Raw genomic sequence first — 26,422 nt, 5'->3', positions numbered from 1 at the left:
CCCTTGCCGTAGGAGGCAAATGCAGGCATCGCCTTCATTCATTGCTGCAGCCACACCAAAGAGCAGACGCGGCGTCGTGATTGGGCGGGGAGGGGGGGGATTTGAAATGGTACTTGTACATCAAGGAGGCAGTGCGAACAGCGGAGTGAGTGCTCGGCATGTAAAAGCAGCCAACTTAATTGCACTGCGTAGCGGAAAAGTATGCAGCACGCAATTTTTTGACTGGAGCACTGTTATTGTGCCGCCAGGCTTTCGGGCTTGCGCTTTCGAGGGAATACTCCCACCTTGGGTTGCGAGGTGGCGCACAGCTCACCTGGAAGAGAACGATGTAATGCTTGCGCTATCGCTTATTGACCGCCATTACCGCTAAATCGAGGACAACAACCGCTTTCACCTGCCTGGCTCTAGGTCTTCAATAACATTTCCCTCGCAAATATACGTGACATTATGTACAGTAATATGTCAGGTTCGAGGCTCTGTCATTTCAGTCATGTGGTTTCGAAACTGAGAAGTATTTATATATTACTCGCTGTATATTAAATTGCAGCCATAAAAATTGATACCTAGGAAGTTTGCCGCGAAGGCTAGCTGCTCCACGCAGATCCACTCTTCCGAGCTTAGCATCCTTTGGGAAGGCATGACATGGCGTATCCCTTCCTCCGCCGCACTGCCGTTACAACCTTTAGCGGAATAATTCTGTGGCACCCCCACCCTTTGCCTGTCTGGCAGCCGCGTGGATCAAATTCGGGCACAAGCGGCGGCACTCGCAGCGCGTCCCCTGCGTGGCGCGTAGCATTCACGCACCAAGCAGCAAGCAGCAGGCGCACGCCGTACCGCCGAAGCGGCCGGGCTGGCCGGGCACGTGGGCAGGAAGACGCGGGACGTCACAGTACTTTGGGGCGCCGCCGCAAAGTGCACCCGTTAAAGTAAAAAATGAGGGGAAAAGGGGCTTTCCGCTGGCTTCCGTGCAAAAATGATGCGGTTTCAGTCATCTTAGGAACTCCAGCTTTCATTCCATTGGAAAATTATTGTAAAATTAAACCACCTAAAATTTAATGCAGCAGCCTCCGGGAAAAAATGTAATGAAATAAATTCACAACAGTCCGCAAAGCATCCCTGAGGTCTTGTGCGTCCGGCGTCCGGCGAGGTCGGCATGCAGGAAAACGGACTCTACGATGAGCTTATAAGTTGGAAGATAAGGGACCACAATGCGCTAATCATTGCTGTGGGCGTTAACCTGAGCAGTAACTCTGCCAGCGATCGATTAAACCTTTGTTGTGGAGAACATCGAGGAACGCTACCGAAAGGGACGCAATCGCAGCCCTGCAGGCTATCGCTGCAGACGATCACGCCTCGTGTTAAACTGCAACATACTCTCGTGCTGTGAATTGCTCATCGTCGTCTTCGTCTAATACTGCTATCGAACTAATGTACACATTCTCAGCGCTGTGCTGTGCAAATCGTCGTTTTAATCACCTAATACTGCTATCGAACTAATATTGTCGCCAGACATGTCGACGACCCAGCAAAAAACAACGAGCCTACAGAGCCTGAGACACCTGCAGAACTCTGCTCAAATTTTGCATTAGCGAGTATCTCAATCGTGGTAAGAATTTTTTAATTTGCAAATTGTACAAACTGTTTAAGTTCTTCCTACCCTGCTGCTGTTCCACGTTGCAGTCCTTTGGTTCGTGACAACGTCGAGTCCAGATATTTTTTTTTTCCGCGAAGTACATTTCATTGCGAGAAATGAAGGCTCATCCCACTGGCCCAGCCAGCAGGAGTCACAGATTGCGCAGTTAGTGTGGATGCGCCAGCTGCTGGGGCGCAGCTTGTTCCGCATTGATTGCTAAAAGGGGAAGTTGTGTGAAGTCATGGGAAAGCCAATGGGCGCCTCTATCTCAAGTACTGTCGTGAATCTGACTATAGAATTTGTCGAACGCCGTGCTCTTGAAACATTCCCACCTCCGCCAAGAACTCTCTTTTGATATGTCGACGACTGCTCATTAGGAAAGATGATTTGATTGCCTTTTCGGCCCATTTGTATTCCATAGAATAAGCGATTGATTTCGCCGTTGAAGAAAAAGCGAATGGTGCGTTGCGCTTCCCGGGCGTTTTGATAGAACGAAACACAAGAAATCTATCATTAAGCGTTTACAGGAAAGCCCACCCACACCATAAGACAACTTAAAATCTGTTCACCCGTCCTCTCAAAAGAAATCTGTTGCCAGAACCTTGTTCAAACGAGCTGGACGCATATGGAGTTTTCGTGAAGACAAGGCAGTGGACTTTGGTACTGTGCGTCGAGAGCTCGCGCGGAACGATTACCCAACAGCTTCTGTGGAATCCGTAAAAAAGCAGTTATCTTGCCCGACACGTGAAGCTTCTGTGCCGTCTTGTCTGAAACGTGCCGCTGTTCCGTACACACCAGGAATAAGCGAAGCCTTGGCGCGCATTACAAGTTGATGTTGTCCATGTTCCGATAAGAGATATACGGCATGCGCTAGCGTCAAAGCCGTTCACGCCAAGGAAAAGTACCCTGTAGTTGCTTACAGCGTTTCGTGTTACGGTTGTGACAGCGTTTATATCGGCGAGACTGGTGATTTTAAAAGACGCCTGAAAGAACATTGTAACGAGGTAAAAAACAAAAAAGTGATCTCTAATGCAATCGCCGTACACTCAGTTTCAACCAGCCACCACATCGACCGAGGTAGAGCACACGTGCTGGAAACTGAAAAGAATGTTCCGTCGCCTTCACCTCGAATCATTATTCATTGAAATGACATAATAACACCCTCAATCGCACAACTTTAAATATAACCCCTGTACACGCGCGCTCCCTATGGCCTTTTTTTCAAACGTATTTAATCCCGATACACTTCCTAATTCTTCTCATTATGAACAAGGCTCCCTTACGGGAGCTGAAACGCCGTTTTGTTTTTGTCTCTTTTTTTCTTTTGCTCTGCGTTATCCTTTTTAAATTTTACTATTATTCAAACGGTCTGATTACTTATTACCATTACATGGAATGGTTTGGCTTGCTGATAGATTGGCCTGCGATCTGCCCCTGGTGTGATAAGCCTTTAATAGCATAACTGAAACTATGCTGAAAACATATTTTCGCTCTTGAGGAAGCGCGCTAAACTTTTTATGGGCAACAAAACAGAACGAAGACACAACAAAGAGTGCAAAGTGACTACTGATTTTTTGATAGAATAGCATTCTTTGTATACAAGTGGTACAGTCGCGAGTAAAAAAATAAAGATAAGGACAATGACGTCACTGTAGCGGGAATAATTTCAAGGTGCGGCTGGCACGATACCTTGCTTTGGGAACACACGTGACACTTATGTTAACGGCATGTTGGTAACCGCAGAGCCGAGCTTTGCTATCTGCGGCTCTGATGGCACGTCCCTGGTACTAATATTTTTTTCTTGCCGATTGTACACAATTTCTACCTGTAGGTCACAAGGCAGATCAAAGGAGAAAGGAAACAGAACAAAAAAAAGAAAAACCGAAACAACAATCAACACATGAAGGTTGTTGTTTGCCTCACAAAATGGCAAGCAATGTTGTGTATACAAGCAGGTCTACACAACACCACGAAACAAAGTCTACTTCCATTTCTGTTGCTGACAGTGACAACGACACCTTATTGATGTAGCTGCCAGCTTCTGCAGACGTCATTTCGAATTATTCGACTATATCCATTTCTTTTTTATTGCTTGAAGGTGGTGATACAACGGAATTTTAAACAGTGGCATGCATTTGTCGTCACGGTTACAAAGCGTCAAGGTGTACAGAAAGCCAGGCCGAATTATCGCACTTCTAGAAATTGTACTTTTTTTTGCGTTAAAAATAATGACTATTCAATTTCACTACCCTTTGCATAAATGCTGCAAGAATTTTTCAATAAATGATTTTTTGACCAGTACTGCAGTTTTGCTTCCTTCTGTCTTCAATAGCTGTTGTAATTTCCTTGTTGAATATGCTACGCATTTTCGCGCCTTGTGTTTTTCATACAACGTTAATGGAAAAAAAAACAGCCAAAGCGCTTACGCGCTCTGCGCAGGCGTTTACGACTGTGTATTTGGCGCTTTTATCTCAAACGCTTTCATTGCTATCTACCATGACATGGTATCTCTTTACTGACAGCTGAAACTGGCCGCCATTCACCACTTCCTGTGATTAGGAGTAAAAATTGGCGAAAAGCTCTGTCAATAACTCAGACCAATATTGTGACGAAGAAGAAGTGGTCAGTGGCGCCGGACGGAACGCTCGCGCTAGGCTAGCTGCCATTAAATCATCTGTGGTCCATCGTTCATTGCCCCTCATTACTCGGCAGGGCGCCACGTAACAATATATCCTGCCTGTTGAAGTATCATACGAATGTAAACTATCTGGGGTATTTTAATTAGATTTCAAAACGCCTTAAAAAAGTTATAGGGGCTCGCCCTGAATTATTTACTGGTGCAGTAAATCACAGTATTCAGCCGCCGGCCAATTACTATGTGTGTTAATTGTTCGGTGCACTGGACACTGCCGAGGGTGCAGTTGGCATTTCTTATAATTCATAAATTTCCTGCAGTGGCCCCTACAGGGGTTATTATTGAGGAGGAACTATGACAAGCAAACAAAACATGGAATACATTAGGGTAAGTTTATCGTACAGTGTAAAAGATTTAAACGCCGCCAGTGCATTTTGCGAAGGAAAGAGTGAGCCAGGTGAAAAAGGTAATTAGCAAAGGAAAGGAAATCCATCGAAAAACGGCGCACAAAAAACACTAAAAACATTGAGAGAACAGGACGTACAAGAGCGCTCCTTCCTGTTCTCCCTGTGTTGTTCGTGTTTTTTTGTGTGTGACGTTTCTAGAATTTGCAAGATTTTTAAATTAGTGCTGTATTCGAGAATGGGCTCTTTCCCCAGCGCATTCTCGATTTATTTTCCAGTAATGTAGAAAGTTGGGCTAGTTGGTAACGATCCAACTAAAAGTGGCGCACAAAAAAAAACAAGAAAAGCACTGGGAGAACTGGACGGAGCGCTCTGGTCCGTTCTGTTCTCCCTGTCTTTTTCGTGTCTTTTTGTGCGGCGTTTTTATATGGATCGTTACCAACTAGTCACACTTTTTTCTTACTAAAAAAAAATCCAGAAGACGCTGAAGAAAGCTGCCATTTTTGAATACAGCAATAATTTTAAAATCCAGCAAATTATGAAGTCACCAAGAAACAGTGCGAAGAAAACTTGGGAACAGGACATTGGGAATAGAGAAATCATTATATTCGCTTGTAAAGCTACATGTAACAATGCGGGACGCAGCAGAAAAGGAGGCTTTGATATTAATGCTACTGAGGTGGTTCCCACGGTGGACTTTGATTAGGAATTTCCACTGTGCCAGCAAAAAGGTATTTTTTTCTTCTCTCCTAGAGCGGGTGCAGAACCTCGGGTCTTAGTTTACGCTATTCACCGCTTTCCTTGTCGGCTGAGAGGAATAATACTAAAAAGTTGAGGGACGAAAACTGTCAACCTTTTTGCTAAAACAAAATCCAGTTTTACCGCTTGGTACTTTGTGGCGATAGAACAATTCAAGTAATAAGCCTGCAAGTTTTTTGTAGTTTCATGTGGTTCTTTCGACAGGCAATTTACGATTTTACCGCAATAACTTCTTTAAACATAACTGAAAGATAGGCGACATGACATCGCCCCTGAAAATGAACAGGAATATTTGGGAGGAGAAGTGCATAGTTCGGCCTTGTCAGTGGAAGCTTGCTGAGGAGAATAACTAAAGCACTGCTTTATACGACCTGCACTAAGCGTGGCTTTGTTATTTGCCTGTTACCAACTTTCGATCAAGGAAATGGCATATCATTTAGGGGGTTTAACGGCCCAAAGCGACTCAGGCTATGAGAGACGCCGTAGTGAAGGGCTCCGGGAATTTCGACTACCTGGTGTTCTTTAACCTGTACTGACATCGCACAGTACATGGGCCTCTAGAATCTCGCCTCCTTCGAAATCCGACCGCCGCGGCCCGGATCGAACCCGCGTCTTTCGAGCCAGAAGCCGAGTGCCATAACCACTCAGCCACCGCCGCGGCAAAGAAATTGATAATCCTTCATTTCTTACACACAGACCTCGACGATAAGGGGTACTTAACTGCCCAACACGCAACGCACCTGATAAGTTCAATTTAAAGTGGGCTCCTTTTGCGTCGGTTAATTTGCAGTCGTGAACTCACGGATGCAGGGAGTGCCTGTGAAAAGGAATGATGTTGTTGGCCCACCGATGCGTCCAGTATTTCCTACCAGAGTACTCGCAAAGGGACATCTTGCAGCTGGATACACACCTGAAACACGAAAAAGCGTCCAATTTACTGCAATCAAAGATGACAACGAATGCCTAACCACAGGGTCCTTCATGAATGAACCGTAACTAGTGCATGTAAGTCACTTACGAAGTTCTTGTATCGCTTTCCTGCTCAAAGAAGCGAATGTCCACGACCGCGTCCCACAGAAATCGCGTCTGAAAATTTTGTCTCCTTGCCACGCTGGCACGTTCTCACAGAGATAAAAGGGCCCAAAGGCCTTTATATGTCTATCCGAATGTGGTATCAGATCCGAGATAAGGGAAATAGCAAAAACAGGCAACTATGCCCCAAAGCTGCTAGGAAACGAGTGTCATTTGTTATGCTGGCAGTAAAGGCTGGCTGGTTTATGAGGTTTTATTTCCCAAAGTGCCTTAGGCTCTCAAAGATGCCTTAGAACGGCTTCGGGTAATTCCTTCCACCTCGAGTTCTTTAACGTGCACTAACACGCACGGTACAAGGGCCTCAAGCATTTCGCCTCCACCTGAAATACACCGACGCGGCATGAATAGAACCCCCGTCTTTCGGATCAGCACCAGAGCGCCATACACCTTAGCCAACGCTGCGGCTAGATTTTATCTGGGATCTAACCTTGAGCATCGCCCTGTTCTCGTCTGTAACTTATGCTTTCTCAGTTGATAATGGTATCCGCTGTTTTTCCAAGTATCACTGAAGCTACCGGTAATGCTTTCAACAATTCCGTGCAGTTAACATTGTAGGGGAACGAGTTTTCACCAAGACGGTCCGGGACTCATTTAGTCACTGCAGTGTTGAGTCCCCGAAAATGCTCCGCGCGTGGCTTTTTTCTTTACTGGCCGGAACGTTTAGCTCAAATATCTCTAAATTTCCGTACTATTTATGGCATAATAGCCCAGAATGCATAATGTAGATATTTTGTTTTTGTGTCTTCTGACTGAACGTATTTATTTTGTTTATTTTGCGCGGGCTTTGTTCTTGGTACGCAATATTTATCCTATTTCTCTCAGTACGCCATTACATTACAAAGAGAGCTTTTTTAGAAACACGATAAGGAAACGAGATTAAATTTATGGTTCATTAGAAGTGTTATACTCACCACCCTGAAATCGGCTGTTTTCCAGCGGTAAGAGAAAAGTTAATGCCATTGAGGTTCCGGAAGAACTTGCATAAATATATAGAAAGCAAGATAAGTGCATATTTAAACAAATACTTATTTTGATAGAGACGTTTCTGGTGAAACCCTACTCCCTCATCAGCAACACTGCGAACAGGGACCGGTGGAACACAAAGAAACCTTTAGTAAAAGCCAGCTAAAACCAGTGTTTATGAAAGACAAAGCACGTATTGATGCACAAACTGCTTTAACTTTCTATTCTTACATATTTCGCTCAAAGCATACCGCCTAAATTTAATGGGGGCTGAAAAACATATTGTTCTGTTGCATTGGTACAAATCACTGCGCGTTATTGTTGGTCATCAGGGTCTGCAAACAACTTTTGGTTTGACTCTAATGTAATGGCGACGGTAAAACGTGGTACAAGACAGAAGACAGGCACTGGACAGGCACTGGAAGACAGGCTCTGGAAGCTCGCTCGTGATGGGGATGTTTCTCCGCTTTTCGCTTCCAGATGCGGCCTCACGCGGCCTGCAGCTCTTGTTGCACTTTTCTTATCGCAGGAACCCGAAATTCTGCGCTATGCTGCTTGAGCTCTCGCGCCTTGCGAGTTTGTTCCGAAGCCTGTAGATCTAGCAAATTGAAAGTTATGAGTAGTGTGGCGCGCTAGCTGAAATTCTGGCATATATGGCTGACCTTGAAAGCGCACTATAGACTACTCATAACATTCATTTTGCTAGATCAGCGTCTTTAGGAACAAATTCGCAAGGCGCGCGAGCTGGGGCAACACCACCTAGACTTTTAAGGCCTCTCCACGATTTCTCCTCCGACGCGTGACGTCACCGCACTACGACGCGGGAGCAGCCACCGCCGACCGCTGGGGCAGCACCTCCTGGCGGCCGCTGCCGCCGTTCTCCTCCCGCGCTGTTTCAAATTTTTGAAATGCGTAGTACTCCGAGGCGTATTTGCGTATAGCAAATTGAAGATAATTTATTTCACTGTTTTAAAAGACATGAAAGTTATCTGGTTCAATGTAACAATCTTCGTTCGCATTTCTGGAAACTGTTCAATTTTTTAAAAGCTTACTTTGTGCAGTTTTTCTAGTAAATTGTTAAAAGCAATCATTTGAAAGGAGACATCGCGATTTCTGTAAACATCACTACCGTCGTGTTTGAACATGTGCTGCACGTGTCGTGTGTTACATGCTGTTCCTCCGCCGTTCTTTCTTTCTGTGTCATTTGCTGAAGCTTCCTTGCGGGCTGTGAATACTCGAAGTGCAATCCTGGGAAACGTCTGTGAAAGTGCTGTGCGCGTGTGACAGTTCCTGAGCCATTTGTTAAAATGCCAGGACACTGTTGTGTTCCCGGCTGCCGCGGGAATTACGATGGAGAAAAGACTGTGCGCGTCTTCACTTTCCCAGCTGATGCTGACAGAAGGAGGCAATGGTTGAAAGCCATTCCACGTGCTGATTTCGAACCCGGAAAGCGCTCAGTGGTAAGTCGAAAAAGCGTGATATTTATTCCGCGACGTAGCTGTGTGTACATAATGCGCTACAACATGGCCTAGTGGGTGAGCTGGAAATATTCTAAATTTGAAATATTTCACTGCGCTAATTGCTATTGCACCCATGGAATTAATCATCTTAAATATGCTAACCTTATCTGCGCTGGGCTTTGCAGGTCTGCGAGCGGCACTTTAAAGAATCAGACATTCGGACTTCTTCTAAGTATGTGGACTCAAAAACGGGCAAAGTCGTCGAGGCAAAATTGAAGATCGCTTCTCAGCTCCGACGCCATTCCCAGTGTATTCCCGAACTGTCCCGCGTACCTTTCTGCGCCCGCCACTACGTCCCGAGAAGCACCGACTGAAAAGAGAATGCGTCTTGAAGCAGCTTCTTTACGAGATGCCATCGCCATGTCACTCCAGACACACGAGGAGGAAGAAGCAAACAACAAGAACAACACTTTCCAAGTTCTACTGGAGTGCCTTCCTCAAATCAAGCTTTCTGATTTTTGGAATGTTATTTCTAGACCTGCCTGCGACCTTTTTCTCAATCTTGCTGTTGACGTCCCTCGTGTTTTGTCGTCAGTCACGGTCTTAGAGAACCTCACGGTGAAAGTTCATTACCGAAATGTGCAGCTGACTACAATTGATGGCATAGATACCATCCCTCACACAGTACATGATATCCGTTGCATGATAGGTCTGCTGGATGCTGTAGAGTCGTTTCACGGAAAATTGTTGTCTAAGCATGAAGAAAAAATTGATGGTTTGCTTAAGTTGGCACTTTCCCTGCTTGAAGATGCCTTAAATTGTAAACTGGCAGATGTTGAACAACCCAATGCAGTTAGTTTTTTGAAAGAGCAAGTTTCTCTTCTTCTTGTCAAGCATAGCAGGTCATCCCGGTATTCTGCAGAGTTGCTGGTATTCTCAAGCATTTTATTTACAGTTTCTCAGCATGCTTATAGGTTCCTTCACAGTTCCGGAAACCTTAGATTACCCATCAATCTACAATACGTCGTATATGTAACTCCTACAGCGGAAGCCCGGCAGCTCAACAGCAAGGCACTTCTTTCCTATCGTATGCAAAGAAGCTTGTCGCAGCAATGACGGAGCATGAAAAAATTGTTGTACTCATGATGGACGAAATTCACCTGCAGCCGTATTTTGATTATAAGGGAGAAGTAATTGTTGGTGCGGCTACAAATAGTCCTAATGCAGCAAAAACAGCCCATGTTTTTATGATGCAAAGCTTGCTTTCGCGTCAGAAGAATGTTGTGCACATACTGCCAGTAGAGCGCATCAACGCACAGCAGCTTCACACTATTCTGCATAGCATCATTACTCAGCTTGAGCATGTTGGGTTGCGTATAATCGCAGTCTTAGCTGACAATAACTCAATCAACCGGAAAACAATGTCACTTTTTGGGGCCCCCTACAAACTTCAGAGTGTGTATCCACACCCTGCAGACTCTAAACGTCCTCTCTTTTTTCTGATTGATCCTGTACACTTAATAAAATGCGTCAGGAATAACTGGATCAATCTGCGAAATGCTGGAACATGCATGTTCTTTCCTAGCCCCACAGGACTTAATATAAAGCCACCTATACTTACAGCTTCATTTAAAACACTTCGAGAACTTCACTCGAAAGAATAGGGTCAGCTGATTAAATCAGCACCAACACTTTCGTCTAAATCTCTGAACCCATCGAATATTGAGCGACAGAATGTCAAGCTTGCGCTAAGGATTTTCAGCCCGTCTACGGCAGCAGCTCTGCGAGCATGTGGGCCCAGACTTGAGCTAGATCATGTGTCTGGTACTGCACAGTTCCTTGAAACAATAACAAAGTGGTGGAACATTGTAAATGTAAAGACATGCAACAAGGGTACTCGACTTCGTGATGAGCTGCAATCACCGATTACATCAGCGTCAAGTCCACAGATCCAGTTTCTGTTAAGTATAGTGGAGTGGCTAGATCTGTGGAAGTCTCTCAAATTTGACACAGGCATACTTACAAGAGAGACTCACAGTGCGCTCCGACTCACGACAGACACCTTGGTAAAGGTGACTAGGTATTGCCTAGATGAAATGAACTTCGAGTATGTACTTTTAGGAAAGTTTCAGACTGATTGCTTGGAAGAGAGGTTTGGCAAATACCGCCAACTCTCCGGTGCGCAATACCACATTTCCATAAGACAAGTCTATGAGTCGGAGCGAACGATTCGTCTGCAGAACATTCTGGAGCTCCCAGAGTTTGAGGCTGCAACAGATACGGTGGCAGTAAACGATGCAGTACTTGAAGTGTTTGACATTGAGGTAACGGACGACGATTATGCGAAGGCGCCAAATCTCCCAGCAACCACTTACGTTGCAGGCTATTGTGCCCACGCTGCGTTCAAAAAGCTGTCATGCATGACTTGCAAAGAAAATTTAATGCTAGAAGATGAAATTGAAGTAGAAGGTGGGGAGTTAGTCAAGGCCATGACTCGTGGTAGTCTCAAGTTTCCACAGCCTTCCATAGTAAATGCTGTTCTTACTGCTGAGATAGTTCTTGACAAGCTGAGAAGCGAACAGCATGCGACACAGTTTCATGCACTACGAAATCAAAAGGAGGCTCTCTTGGCACTCACACATGATGTGTTAAACGACGGCATTGACTTTGATGTGTGTGAGAATTGGCACACGTTACAGTTGGTAATGCACTATGTCCTAAGTGCAGCAGCAAAAACGCTTCTAAATAACCTTTGTAAAACAAAAAATGATCAACCTATAGTTGAAAAGGCTGCAAAAGAAAAAGAGAGAAAATTGAAGACATTGAAGAATTGACTACTCTGTGTGCTTGTGACTGTTTTTGTTAGTTTTTTTTTAGTTTCGAAACCAGTTTTTGCGTTGTATTATTATATATTCTGCATATTTTCTTTTGTTTGCTTTCTGTTTACAGCTTTTCTGTTGTTGGCTTCACATACTGCATTTTATGATTCAGTGCTGTAACAGTTTTCTTACCTCCTACTCCTACTGATCGTGTTTCTCATCTGAAAATAAAATACGACTTGTGAAAGTCCTCTGCGTTGTTCATTTTCAATAAAAAAAATATTACGAACGTATCTTCACACATGCGCGCTTTGATATAAAGTCAGTAAAAGTCTGCTAAAATGTAACTGCTTATACTTTAAAAGAAACAAGAACAAAAAAACATTCGGTTAGGGTGTGGGCAAGCAAAACACGATTTAAAAAAAAGTAATTTCCTTTTCAAGAGACCTAATCAGCACTTTGAAATGCGCGAAATGCGTGCGAGCGCGGAAGCCGAACCTACTGGGCCGTCGCAGTGCGGTGACGTCACGCAAACGTGGAGAGGCTTTAAAAAGTCTAGGTGGTGTTGGCTGGGGACGCTTAGCGCTCCATTACGGGTTCCCGCGATAAGGAAACTGCAACGCGTTGCCCGGGCTTGCGACGCTGCATCGGCGAGGAATTCGCAGAGAAACACCACGTAACGAGTGCACGGATGAGTGTGCTATGTCTGCGCGGCCAACGGCCACAGGCGAAACAGCAAAGCAATCGTCGGCCGCCGTAAACGTGCCGAGGGCATTATGTCGAACACGATGACTAAAGTTTCGCAGCGCTGGTGGCAGTCTAAGCCAGGCTTTCTGTCAATCGTGTTGAGTCTGCGGAGCCTGTGGGATCCTGTATTTTTCAGCAGGAGTCTGCACAACGCAAACATTGACGTGAAAGGGACACGAACAGTGGCCAATATTTACGATGTGCCGCTGCTGTTTCCTGCATAATGCGTTTGCCTGGTCATGCCCTTGGATCATCTTCGTAGGATGGAGCGTATGAGGCAGCATGAAACGTAAAACCTCTCAGTTTGTCGGGTGTTAGGCTAGGGTTGTATATGAAATCCACTTTGGCCTATGAGAAAGTTTACACCGGTCAAACAGGGCGATGTACAAATGAACGACTAAGAGAGCACAAGCTTTCGATAAAGGAGCAAAACAGGTTACTTTACCTTTACACTATTGTGCAGGACCTGTGGCTGCGTGTGAAAATATTTGCCAGTTATTGCTGGCAGGAGCAAAAATTTTGAAGCGAAGTCGTGACAAGATGGCACATGCGCTTGTTGAGCTTTTGCCAAGTGGCAAGATTTTGCCCCGGTCCCCCCAACATTTGACCTTGGCCGATTTGGACAGAAATAGATGTCCAAGTATATTAAACCATACCCTACACGATGACGGTCTCCAAATGTTACACGGGTCATTTCCAAACATTTGGCCCGCACCACCACCGATAAAGTAGTTCCAGGCGTTGAAATTTTCGCCACCTCGCTGTGGCGTCAGCATTGCGGCGTATCCGCTCTTTGACACGGCAGGCATCGGTTGAAGAGGAGTTAAACCCAGCCAATTTTTTTTTAAGCCGGAAAGAAATGATTGTGCCAGTGATACTTCCACCAATTTCCATAACGAAGAAAGCAGGTTTGTGTCAAGCGCTCAGTGAATGGTTTGGCAGACACTGAAATAAACTGGGCATGTTCTTGTGAATAAAATGGTCGCGTGTCAGCGCCGGTCGTTGTACTCTTCAGGTTCATTTTGTGTTGAGTAGCTCCTTGCTTAACCAGGAATGCACATCATTGCGTATTACATTAAAAACATATTAATTACAGGAATTTTTTGTTACAATAGAAACTGCTAAGGTCATTTCAACTCAAGGACTTCAAGGATTTAGCCTTCATCGGAATGCGACCGCCGTGGCCGGGATCGAACCCGCGTCTTTCGAGTAAGCAACCGAGCGACAGTACCGCTGAGCAACAGCAGCAGCTGAATGTTATTTGGATTAGACGTGACTGCTCGACCTAATCCAGTGTTTCGACAAGTTCTCGTCTGAAACTTTTGTTTTCGGGGTTGCCTAATGTATTCGCTGTTAGCCAAGCATCTCTGAAGCTACCGGTCGTGTTTTTAAATATTCCCTGCAGTCGGCATTGTAGTGGAACGAGTTTTTACGAAAACGGTAATGGATTCAATTTGTCACTGTACTGTGGAGTCCCCGAAAACGTTTCGCGCATGGCTTAATTCACTGACCGGAGAGTTTAGCTCAAAGATATCAAAATTTCAATACTATTTCTGGCCTAAAAGCCCAGACTCCATATTCTAGAAGTTTTATTTTTGTATCTTCTGACAGAACATAGTTAAAAATTTTGTTCATTTTGCACAAGCATCTGAAATATTTTTTTTACATAGACAATGCCTTAGAAGGACTTTGGTGTAGGCCAGTTGGTATGACATCATGAAGAGCAAAACCGCAAGACAGGACGGGACAGAGGCAGGCGACAACGCCCGGTCGACAACACCCCGCCCTGTGTTGTCGCCTGCCTCCGTCCCGTCCTGTCTTGCGATTTTGCTCTTCATGAGACAATGCCTATTCTACTTTGACTTTGAATCACTGCAATGCCAGTTTTTTTAGCAACACGATCAAGAAATGAGTTTAAATTTATGGTTGATTAAATATGTTATCTCATTCCAGCGGAATTGTCTTTTTTCCGTCGGTAAGAGTAAAGTTAGTGCCATTTCGGTTACGCAAGCGCTGCTATAAATAAATAGAACGATTGATAAGGACGTATGTAAACAACCGCTTATTTTCATCGACGCGTTTTTTTTTGTTAATTTCTACTGTCTCTTCAGAAAAACTTCAAGCAGTGACTGTTGGAACACGAGGCTAGTTCCGTTCAAAGGCAGCCTAAAGACAGTGTCAATCAAATCCCAAACCCGCAGTTATGCACGCTGTTTTAATCTTGGATTTTTCATATTTCCTTGAAACCACATCGCCTAAATTTAGAGGGGCTGAAACAGCTTGTTTTGCTGCATTGCTACCAAACACATAGTATTGTGGTTGGTCACCACGGTATGGTAACAACTTTTGGAGTGATTATAATTTGGTGGCGACGGCAAAGCATGGGGCAAGCCAGGCACCGGAATTCAGTCTTGTGTGTTTTTAGTTGACTGCTCTCCTTTTTAAATGTATACTTCAACTGCGCCAGAGCAGAAAATGCTCTAACAATCTTGGCGACCTCGCGAGGCATGCAATATGACTAAGTGCAAAACGAAAAAAAACGCAGTTTAAAAACATAAAACAAAAACAGTGCAGTAAAGCGACATCCATGAAAAAAGACGTTCAACACCCTTGACAATGAAAACAGGTCGAGAGTGCACATTGTTGGGCCTAGGGGTCGTTTGCGTGATATAGAAGATAGCAGCGGCAGATCGTAAAGATTGGCTACTGTCCTTGTGCTCTTGACGTCATTGATTGCGTTGTAAGAGACACCGAAACGGAAACATTGACGTGAAAAGGACGAGGACAGTAGCCAATCTTTATGGTGTGCTGCCGCTACTTTCCCGCACCACGCAAGTTTGCTTCATCGTGCCCCTGGAGCATCTTGGGAGGATGGAGCGGGTGAGACAGCATGAGCCGTAAAAGTTCCCAGTTCGTTACGTGTTCGGCTACGATTATATATGAAATCGCATCCCGACATGAGAAAGTTTACACCGCCCTGTTTGGCCGGTGTATAAACAGTTAGCTAGGAGATCACCAGCTTTCCATAAAAGAGCGAAATAGGTGTAATTTACGGTTTCACTATGTTTACACTAGTCGAAGTCGTGACCAAACAGCACATGCGCTTACTGCGACTTTTAGAGTGAAAGCACTCGTGCAATCATAAGAGCAGAGCAAAACTGTTGCTTTTGCATCGCTTGTTGCCATGACAACTGAAACAGCAATGTTAAGCGTGTATAGCCAATGCGTGTACAGTCACGAGTAAAAAATATTAGCACAAATCTCTGGCGATCAGGAGTAGTACATCTCAGCACGCGGCGCTGCGGTTTGCAGACCTGCCTATCGGGCCGTTTCCATATTTGCAGCATACGGAGGGGGGGGGGGGGGGGGGGCGACGCCAGGAAGTAAGCTTTATCAAGCGTGCCATCGCCCGAACGTCGAAGTGCCGACCCTACGTGACTGTGCATGCGGCATTTATTTTGGCTCGGTTATCGTGAGCAAAGATGGATTCGTTTTTATTACTGTTTTTTATTTTTGGGATGATTTCTCAAAAGGAACTCCCGGGAACAATAAATGATAGCGCTGTTTTTGGTCAGTATTCCATAAGCTTGAAAAACAGAGTTTATTTTCCCCATGCAACTAAATCAAACAAGTCACTTTGTTGGGAAAGTATGGTAACAATATTAACAGGAGCCCTGTCCCATCAATTCAGGAAAAGAAGTAAGGAGGATAGCCAGCTCGCTTTCGTGATGAGAGAGCAAACTTGTCGTTGCACTAATGGCGTACATAGAGCCCACCGACCCTCACAACGCTTTGAAGGCGCTCAGGGAAGGAGTCAAACCGGCTGCTTGCAAGGTCAGGAATAGCATGGAGCCTGCTCCATTCCTCTGGAACCGCCGCCCAAGGAATATCAGGCGATGACTCGTATCTAGCTGCTATTTTATTAACCCCCATATATTTATATATTTTCAATTATATTCGGATATGCTTCCTTGGAAGGCTAGGGTAACTCCTGGATACACAGCTGTTCAAGCAGTTGCCACGCGCAGCGCGCCTGAAGCTGCTCGCAAAAATGGCTGCCAAACAAGCAACAAAAAAACAGCTACCCTATTCTTCACCAGTTGCCTGCGGGAGCAAGGCTGCGTTAAAAAAGAGAGATGGCGTGACAGGAAAATAAATTTTGCTGGGCCGTGATAGTCCGCTGAGCCCCCCTAATACTGTAGAATGGGAACGGCCCTGCACTTTTGTTATGAGCCTATTCGTCACCCGCAGAGCCACGCGTTGTCATTCCGGAGCTCCGGTGTTCCGTCATGTGTGCTAATTTTTTTTCCTCGCGACTGTACCTTGCATGTGCATTACTCACTGCCGTAGAAACTGTGACGTCCAGCTCGAGAACTTGGCCCGGACCACACCCCAGATTTCCCGTTGGTGATGTCCAACCATAATTGACCATGTGAGACACGATAGCAAGGTCTAAATTAGGCACGGTACATTGCCATAATTTGTCGCGGGCCACCTCCGAAAAAAGTAGTTCACGGCTTTGAGATTTGCGTAATCTCGTTGGTATGGTATTGCTTATGGTCTCACCATTCACCTCACCACGCTTTAACACGTCACACATCGGTTTAAGGGGAGTGAAACCCCGGCTGATTTTTGAAGCAACAGAAGAAATTGTTGTGAAAGTTTTACTTTCATCAGATTGCAGAAGGAAGAAAGCAGGTTTGTGGCATGCACTTAGTCAATGCTTTCGCAAAGAGCAATATAAAAATGTGCATGTTCTTCTGAACAAAACTGCCGCGGGTCTGCACCGGTCCTTGTGCTCATGACGTCCGTGTTGTCTTCCGCGTCCTTTGCTTAACCAGGAAAGACCATCTTTGAATACTACATTAACAACATAAGAATTAGGAATTAAAAAAAAAATCCATAACCAGAATTTTTGCAGTAGAAACTGGTCAGGTCGTTCTCTGTAGTAATGTTCAGAAGAGAAGGAAGGGTGCCATGAAACCTTTGTGCGCTAGTATTTGTACGTGACGGGTTCAATCACAACGGCTTTTTCACACAAAATGAAGAGGCAGGTGCAATGTGAGAAAGGTGAGCCAAGTCGTAAGAAATGTTAATCACTACTCATTTTAGCACCTGAGAGCTAGTCGCCAGTCGCATGAAAAACTTCGACGTATGATAATCAGTGGGCAGATTGAATGTATTGTGATGAGCTTTTTTTCTTGGCGGAGATAGATTCTGTACACTTGCCTGTGCAGCCGTGCTTCGCGTAGAATTGTAATAATGAACGCAGGACATGAACCAGGCCTTCACACGAGAATCTTAATGCGCAGAGGACACACGCGATTCATTATCGATGTGTTTTTCATTGCCCTTTTTCAGTTAATCAAGTTTCTAAAGTCCTTAACGTTTGCCTTTATAGCTCAGCCTAATTTTCTTGGTCATATTTTTTAGTCTGAGGCAACAGTGGATTATTTAAAGTTACTGTTTTGAATAAATCGTGAACATGGTCCGATCTTTGACTCTGAAGCAAAATCTTTCTCTTAAATCTTGCATGCACTCGCACCTTGTGCGGCATAGACCAAACAATGTGGTCGTATTGGGCAGTAGGTGTCCACTGTATGATAACGTTGTGAACATGCTGATGGGAATGTTTTAACCTTTTGATGCATAGCGGAATCTTGGTATTAAAGTTCCTCCACTGCTTACAGCGAGTAAATGCTGCCATTTATAACCCATCGGGCCGATTTTGGCAACAAATGGTAGAAAATTGACAGCGTCCCGTAGACCGGTCTGCGTTTAAAGTGATTGTTATGATACTGTTTGCTACATGTGAATAAGTTTCGCTCATAAACAATTTCCCGTTGACGAAATGCGCTCGTCCGCAGTGGCTGGGTGTGAATGATTTCACGTGCAGCCGCCTAAAAACATTCAATAAACAAACGCGGTTACCGCAGAGCTACATTGCCAAGCTTTCCTTGGTATATTTTTACTGTTACTCTCTCGAGCTTCAGATTTAATGAATGCAGACGTCCTCGTTATACGCCGAATAAGCGCCCATAATCGCTGCGTGGCAAGAACTTTAGTTTAGAAGCGTCATTGCAAACTCGTTATGAAATCAATCCTAGATAAATCTGAAAAGTGTAGATTCACGTTGTTATCAGCCTATTTTCTTGTAACATTGTTTATGCGAAGTACACTCAATCAAGACTATCAGCCGAGTGTGAATCACCCGAAAATTTTGTAGTAATAAACTCATAACAATTGATATTGTGACGGACTAGAAGTCAATGAAGCGGACAGGGGCACTCATGTTAGGCTCGCAGCCAATAAAATCGCGCAATCACTATCCTTCCTGTTCCGTCTTCATCGGCTAGCCGTCACGTAAATTTGGTGTAAGGTGCTGGCTACCTTCATCATCCCGGTTCCGGATTTTAGAAGCCTGATGTCGGCTGAGGTATTCTGTGCAGTGCTCGTGGCTTCGTACTTTCAGGCGTTTCCTCTGCCTGAAAGGTGTGCCCCGATGCCGGCGCCCTCTTTCGCCCCACTCCAAGTCCCGACCAGAAGACACTACGACCGCCGCCACTGACTTCAGACCCCACTGACCACCCACACATGAGAACCTAGAAGGCACAACGTCATACGACCCCTTTGAGCTAATACCACCGCCACTGACTAGAAACTCCACTGACAATCCTTACACCCCCCCCCCCCCCCCCCCCCACGAGACACACAAATGAGAACACAGCACCCCAGTCTGTGCCGTTGGGTTCGTCCACAGACCTCGGCTTTGGCTTCCGACGACCGGTGGCTCCTCAGCCTTCGTGGACCTCCCTTCACCCGCTCATCATCTGCTAATCTCGGCCTTCGTGACAGCAAGGCTTTCATCTTGTCTTCTCTGTTCATCCCTTGCGTCGCGCCCGTCGTTGCATCCTGCGTTTCGTCATCACTGCCATTCGTGTAGTTTGCGTTGTCGACAAGATCGCTCGGTTACCTAAGTCATGTGACTCACTAGAACATTATGAAGCTGGCAGTGGCGCGAGCAGGGGCGCTCGTGCTACGTCCACAGCGATTAAAATTATGTAGTCCCCATCGTTCACTTAGCATGTTCAGTTTATGGGTTTATGGGTATTTAGCGCCCTAAAGCGACGCGGTCTATGAGGGATGCCGTAGTGAAGGGCTTAGGAAATTTCGTCCACCTGGGGTTCTTTAACGTGCACTGACATCGCACAGTACACGGCCCTCTAGAATTTCGCCTCTAGGAAATTCAACCGCCACGGCCGGAATCAAACCCTTGTGTTTAGGGTAAAGAGCCGAGCGCCATAAGCACTGACCATCGCGGCGGCTGTTTTATCTTCATCAGCTTGCCTTCACATAACAATATCGCACTACATGTTCGCTAAGTGCACGGAAAATGAACTTGCTTTATTCATCAGAGCGCACTGCTTTTATAGAAACGAAACGCATGCGCACTGAGAATAAGTTCGTCAGCGCCTAGGCGCAACACTTTTCTCTCCTCTGCAATTTTTGTCTTATTGCCTTAAGTGCTGCTCCAGCTTCCTCGTTGCCATGTGACTCTCGTACTTCGTCATACAGGAACGGGAGAAGATGGCTCTGGCTGTTCTGCGTTCGGCCCGCTAATGGGGTCGAGGCAAATCGCAGAAAATCCTGGATGGTTTATTAAAGGCTTCCTCTTGGGGCACTGTGAGCTCTTTCTGGTCTCTATCTAACCGCGCTGCGCTTCTCGAAATCATGTCGAGCACGTAAACTGCCTTTTGGACGCCAAATGGTTGATCTGTGAACTGAGAGGGCTGACGCCTGCAAAAGGCAAGAGGATGCCGAAGTACTCCGTTTTTGTGGAACACGAGCCGTATCCTTTACCACCGCGCACAAAAGATTCTTTTTTTTTGTTGATGCTCATGGCGTACCATAAGGGAAAAAGGTACAGACAAGCCATCCATGTTCCAACCCTTGCCACTCACCGTAGGGGTGATACCTGACAAAACACTTCATGTGTCAAAACTGGCCCAGTGCTCCAGTCTTGACATGATAAGTGTTTTGTCAGGTGGCGCCCCCAAACAGAGTGGGAAGGGCCTGAACTTGATGAGGGGGGGATCAGTTAAGGTTTCCCCAGGCGGTGCCTTAATTTAGCAATTCTGTTGAATACGTTGCTGAGAAGCCACGCAGGATCACCTAGTTTGATTCTACTAAACATCACTCTATCTTCGTATTTGAACTCGCAACGCCGTGAAACTGAGTGCGGCTTCTCCGACAATTCCCTCTACAGGGGTGGCTGTGCTGAGTATGGAGCAGTACTAGACCTCTTATTGGGGCCCATGAAAATGGCAGCTCTACTTTTGTCTTTCCCTTTGCTGGATACGGCGCGTTCCTGTAGCGGAAAATGAACTGAACAACGCGATGCTGAATAGGTCTCCGGGCACCCTCTTCCTTCATCCGACAACTGCTTTTGCATGTCTCTGTTAACTGTCTGAGCAACGCAACCTGCAGTGTCGTTTGAATCTGGTTGACAAGGTGGTGTTGTTTTGTGGCTCAGCACATTTGTAGTTGGAACCGTCACAAATTATGTTGATTTGAATTGTGGCCCATTATATGCTACCACTAATTCTGGCAGCCCAAAAGTTCCGAAAATGGTACGCAGCTTCTCGATAGTTTTTCAGGAGTTATGACGGTAAGGCGAGAGAAACGGTGTGGGCGAACAGTAAAAGGAGGAAACAAAGGTGTGGGACAGCTAAAGTTGGGTTCGATTTTGTGGGGTTTATTGTTCGAAAGTAGCTTATGCTATGAGATATGTCTTGGAGGTCTTTGGATAACTCAGATCACCTCGTTTTCGTTCAGGTGTACGCCCATTGCACGGTACAACGGCCTCAAGCATTTCGCGTCCATTGGAATGCGACTGGCGCGGCTGGCATCGATCGCGTGTCTTTCGAATAAGTGCCGAGCACCAACAACCTCAGTCAGTGCAGCAACTCGATGTTATTTGAATCAGAAGTCACTGCTCGACCTAACCCGGATCATCGACAAGTTCCTGTCTGTAACTTTTGTTTTCGCGGTTGCTTAACGTTTTCGCTGTTTGCCAAGCATCTCTGTTTTCACAGGTTTTCAACAATACCGTCCGGGATTCACTTTGGCACTGTACTCTGGGGTCGGCCAAAATGCTTCGCGCATGAAATCGTTTTTCATTGACCAGAAGGAATAGCACAAAGATGTCTAACTTTCCAAAACAGCGCTGGCATAACGACCCAAAAAATGAACGTCTAGATATATTGTTCTTGTGTTTTCTTGCTTAACGCATTTATTATTTTGTTGATTTTTGCGCGAACCTGTATTTTTTTTCAAAAGCAACGCATATCCTAAATTTTTGAAAGGTAAATACAATGAGAGCATTTTTAGCAACACTATCAAGAAACGAGTTTAAATACATGGTTGATTAAATACGTTATACTCATCCCACTGAAATCATGTTTTTCGGTTATTGCCATTGAGGTTCAGCAAGCACTTGTATAAATAAATAGAAATATTGATAAGAACATATGTAAACAATTGCTTACTTTGGTCAAACGCGTTTTTTTCTTGCGAGACTCTGCTGTCTGATGAGCAAAACTGCAAACAGGGACTGGTGGAACAACACAATGCTACTTTGGGTCAGTGTTGCCGAATCGTGGAAAAATCAAGCCAGTGAGGGAAAAAGGGATCTTTTTCAATAACCGATTGAACACGTGGGAAATTTTGGTTTCACTAAAGACCGGTGTTCTAAATGTGCTTTCTCGAAAAAAATGTGCACAGATGAAGAGAAAATGCTGTTATCATGGCGGCCTGACTTGAGTCAAGAGAAGAAATTTGCCTTGATGTTTATATTTAATTTGTTGCCTGGGCTTTGATACAGAGCCCTGGCCCATTCAGGTTCAATCAGGCTTTTAGTGCTGCGCCCTTAGATTTCGTCCAGCTATAGTGGCAGTGACCAACCAATAATTGCTTGCAACCACTCCTAGCTCTTTAGTCACAGGTGCCTCTATGTACGCATGTTTTTGTAAAGGAATTCCCGAAAATTTCGACGGTCTATGCAGGAGAGGCTAGAAATGAAACGGAAGTACCCGAGCTGGTCCCCGTTCCATAAAGAGTGGCCTACCTGGACCGTCCAGGCAGTACGACAGTCATGAGAGCCTCCTGCGAGAGATTTTTTCCAGCAGGTGGATGCATATGCCTTTTAATTCAATCCTCCAAACGAAAAACTAATAAAAACGAAGTGGTGATTGACTATGATGCGATCAAGAACAATCCAATCCTGTTTTTTATTATTTATGGGATTTCTATCTTTTTGTTTTACTCATTCTTATATATATTACCTTGGCTGTATTAACTCTGGATTACTATATTTTGAAACAAAATTGTGGGAAAAATGGGAAATTTTGAGCAGACAACTGGGAAAAACCAGCAGGCCAATGCGGCAACACTGCTGTGGGTCAAAGCCAGCCACAGTGTTTGAATCTTGTTTATTTCATGTTTTTCTAAAGCACATCGCCAAAATTTAGCAAGGCTGATAAACAGCTTGTTATGCTGCATTAGTACACAACACATAGCCTTATGGTTGTTCAGTAGGCTACGAAAACTACCTTTGGAGTGACTCTAATGCGGTGGCGACGGTAAAGCATGACGCAAGCCAGGCGCCAGACTTGAGCCTTGTTGGTTTGTAGTTTACTGCTGCCATGTATTAAATGTTTACTGCAACTGCGCACCAGAAGAAAACGCTCAAACAACTTCACGTCTTCGCGAGTATGCGATATGAGTGACTGCATAAAAAAACATGGCTTACCAAACATATAAAAGCACTGCAGTAAAGCGTGATTCATGAAACATAAGACGCCCAACACCCATGACAATGAAAACAGATCGAGAGTGCTCATTGTTGGGCAAGGGGGTTGTTTCGTGGTGCAGAAGATAGTAGCGGCGTATCGTAAAGATTGGCTACGGTCCTTGTTCTCTTGACGTCATTGATTGTGTTGTAAGAGGCACCACAACGCAAACATTGACGTGCAAAAGACAAGGACAGTAGCCAATCTTTATGGTGTGCTGCTGCTACATTCCAGCACCACGCACATTTGCTTCATCGTTGCCCAGGAGAATCTTCGGTGGATGGAGCGGGCGAGACAGCATGAACCAAAAAAGTTCTCAGTTCGTTACATGTTCGGCTACGGTTATATATGAAATCGCTGTTGACTTATGAGAAAGTTTACATCGGCCAAATAGGGCGGTGTATAAATAATTATCTGGGAGATCGCCAGCTTTAGATAAGGCGGAGTAGTCGAAGTGGGAAGCAGCGTGTCCACAGGCAGGAGGGTCTCTCGGCCGTACAGAAGATAAAAAGGAGAGTAACCGGCAGTGTCATGGCGGGAGGATTTGTAGGCGAAGGTCACATAGGGGAGTGCGATATCCCAGTTGCGATGGTCTGGAGGAACGTACATAGCCAGCATTTTGGCGAGAGTGCTGTTGAGGCGTTCTGTGAGGCCGTTTGTCTGCGGGTGGTAGGCGGTGGTGAGCGTATGTTTTGTAAAGCATGACCGAAGAATGTCAGCGACTACTCTGGAGAGAAAGCATCGGCCTCGGTCGGTAACACGCTGACGGGGGCACCATGATGTAAGATGAGGTCGATCAAAAGAAAATCGGCAACATCAGTAGCAGTACTGGTGGAAGTGTCCGCGTGATCGCATAACGAGTAACGCAGTCTGTGGCAACAGCGACCCATTTGTTTCCCGAGGTGGATTCCGGAAACGGTCCCGAAAGGTCTAAGCCGACGCGATGAAAGGGTTCGGGTTGGACGTCTATGGGCTGAAGGAGACCGGCTGACAGAGTGGTGGGGCGTTTCCGGCGCTGGCACTCGTCGCAGGCAGCAACATAGTGGCGTACAGAGCGGTAGAGGCGGTGCCAAAATAATCGACGGTGCACGCGGTAGTAAGTGCGGGAGACACCCAAGCGACCAGCAGTGGGGAGATCGTGCAACTCTTGGAGGACAGCATTGCGAAGGTGTTTGGGCACAACGAGGAGGAGGTCGGGGCCAGCTTGGGTAAGGCTCCTGAGGTATAAAACTCCATCACGAAGCACAAAGCGGCGCATCGGAGGGTCGAATGGGGCGGTGTGGAGGCGGTCCATAATTGAGCGCAACTCGGCATCTTGGAGCTGTTCTTCGGCCATGTTAGTGAGGGCAGAGAGAGAGCACAGAGCGTCCTATCAGTGCCAGTATTGTCACAGTAACGAGAAAGGCAGTCGGCATCGGCGTGCAGTCGGCCAGACTTGAAGAGTACAGAGTAATGGTACTGCTGCATGCTCAATGCCCAGCGACCAAGCCGTCATGAAGGCTCTTTCAAGGAAGATAGCCAACACAACGCATGGTGGTCAGTGACAACTTTAAATGGGCGGCCGTATAAATATGAGCAGAATTTCCCAACATTCCAGATGAGGGCTGAAACGAACCCTGAAATGAGGTTGGCGACTTTAAAATATTGGGAAGCCCAAAGGTGAGCGAGAGTTTCCTGTACCTGCGGCAATGTGTTGTGATCTATTACTGCGACGGAATTTAATCGCTGTTCATCTATCACCAATCAAAATAAACCTCCCGGTTTCTCATCTATCACCAATCAAAATAAACCTCCCGGTTTCTCAACCAGGAGTGCAAATGCCCCCCATAGGAATTTAGACTGCTCGGGAATGCCTTTGTCGACCATATCTAGGACCTGCCTCTGCATTTCTTCTCTTTGTCTGTAAGGAATTCAATAGGCTGGTTGAGACAGTGGCGAGAGTTTCCGTTCGAAATGCGGTGCTTAATCACTCCACACTTTTTCATTTCTAGCTTCGGTGCAGCGAAAATATGTACGTTGCACTGTACAAAAATCTCACCTTCACTTCAATCTTTACTCTTGATATGATCAAGCCGGAGATTCGCTTCCTTTTCTCTTCCTTCGCTGACGAGTCTTGTTGAACGACGCGTGGTTCTCTGCTCACCTACCTCAGCCGTGGTAAATTTATCTACGTTTTCGTTTTTCGGCCGGCGGACCTTTTCTTGCGTGCTGTTACACAAGTGGACCGGGACCTTTTCCTTTAAATCAACCATGACTAAGCAGCACGCCATACTCGGTCCCATTGCGAGCGCGTCTGCAGGCTCGAGGACAGTCCTTTATTAATCAGAATTGACATCGCTCCCACACAGATTATCTCTGACTTAAGTTGCCCTACCGTCGCTCTAGTGGTACGAAACAGACGCCTTCATGTGATAGGAGGTCTTGCTCAGCCTTCCGATTCCTATGATTCCTTCTCGCAACGTACTCAGCCTCTAAGTTTGCAAATGGGACCAAATCCCCGGCCCATAAAAGCGGTTCTGGATTAGTATAAGATTGGTGCCACGTTGCAATAACAGCTCTTGACCTACGAGGCACAATATCTCCTCTAGCAATGACATAGCATCGGAACGAATGTGGAAAGAATGGTCAAAGTTTTTCCTCTCAATGGTGAAGTGGAAAGATACAGGATCACTCTGCCGAGATTCTCTTCTCTGATCCACACGAATCTTACTTTATGAGATTCTCGGACTTCACGCACCTGCCTGCCTTCCCTCCTTGCAAGCAGATCAGAAAAGTTTTGCTTCCGAAGCGTTATTCTCGAGCCGCTGTCGTCCAACAGATTTCAAGTGTCCCTGTTCACTACTAATTTACCGTTTGGTCAATACTCTCCAAATACTCTTGCTGAAGCACCGCCATTCAAGCTCGCTCCCTCAAGCAGCTCGGATGCGGGCGATAGTGGGGTTTTTTTGTCCCAGTGAAGTTATTTTTTCCATCCCAGCATTGGTGGGCACAAGATGCGGCTCAATTTTCTTGCCAGATTCGCAGTTCAGCTTGCGACGATTTCAGGCAGAGCGCTCGAAA

At 45.7% G+C, this 26,422-nt stretch overlaps 1 protein-coding gene and 1 pseudogene across 3 annotated transcripts in view; one reads left to right on the top strand and one right to left on the bottom strand.

Moving 5' to 3' along the window:
• Nucleotides 1–26,422, bottom strand: part of LOC144134653 (thiopurine S-methyltransferase-like) — a 123,095-nt gene that overhangs the window by 61,207 nt on the left and 35,466 nt on the right. Inside the window, exon 2 of one of the 3 annotated variants that reach the window (XM_077667516.1) lies at nucleotides 6,172–6,341. The exons of 1 other annotated variant lie outside the window; for it this stretch is intronic. Coding sequence is in view for 1 of the 2 variants with exons in the window: in XM_077667514.1 (XP_077523640.1) it covers nucleotides 6,234–6,341 (108 nt within the window). In the remaining variant the exon portion in view is untranslated. The remainder of the gene's footprint in view (nucleotides 1–6,171; nucleotides 6,342–26,422) is intronic. One more of the 3 variants, XM_077667514.1, reaches the window with a different exon arrangement.
• On the top strand, nucleotides 10,518–11,954 carry LOC144134652 (uncharacterized; annotated as a pseudogene).

The sequence above is a fragment of the Amblyomma americanum genome, chromosome 5 (assembly GCF_052857255.1).
Source record: "Amblyomma americanum isolate KBUSLIRL-KWMA chromosome 5, ASM5285725v1, whole genome shotgun sequence".
Taxonomy (NCBI): Eukaryota; Metazoa; Arthropoda; class Arachnida; order Ixodida; family Ixodidae; genus Amblyomma; species Amblyomma americanum.
Note: the sequence above shows the minus strand (reverse complement) of the source record. Positions and strands in the feature narration are given on the sequence as shown.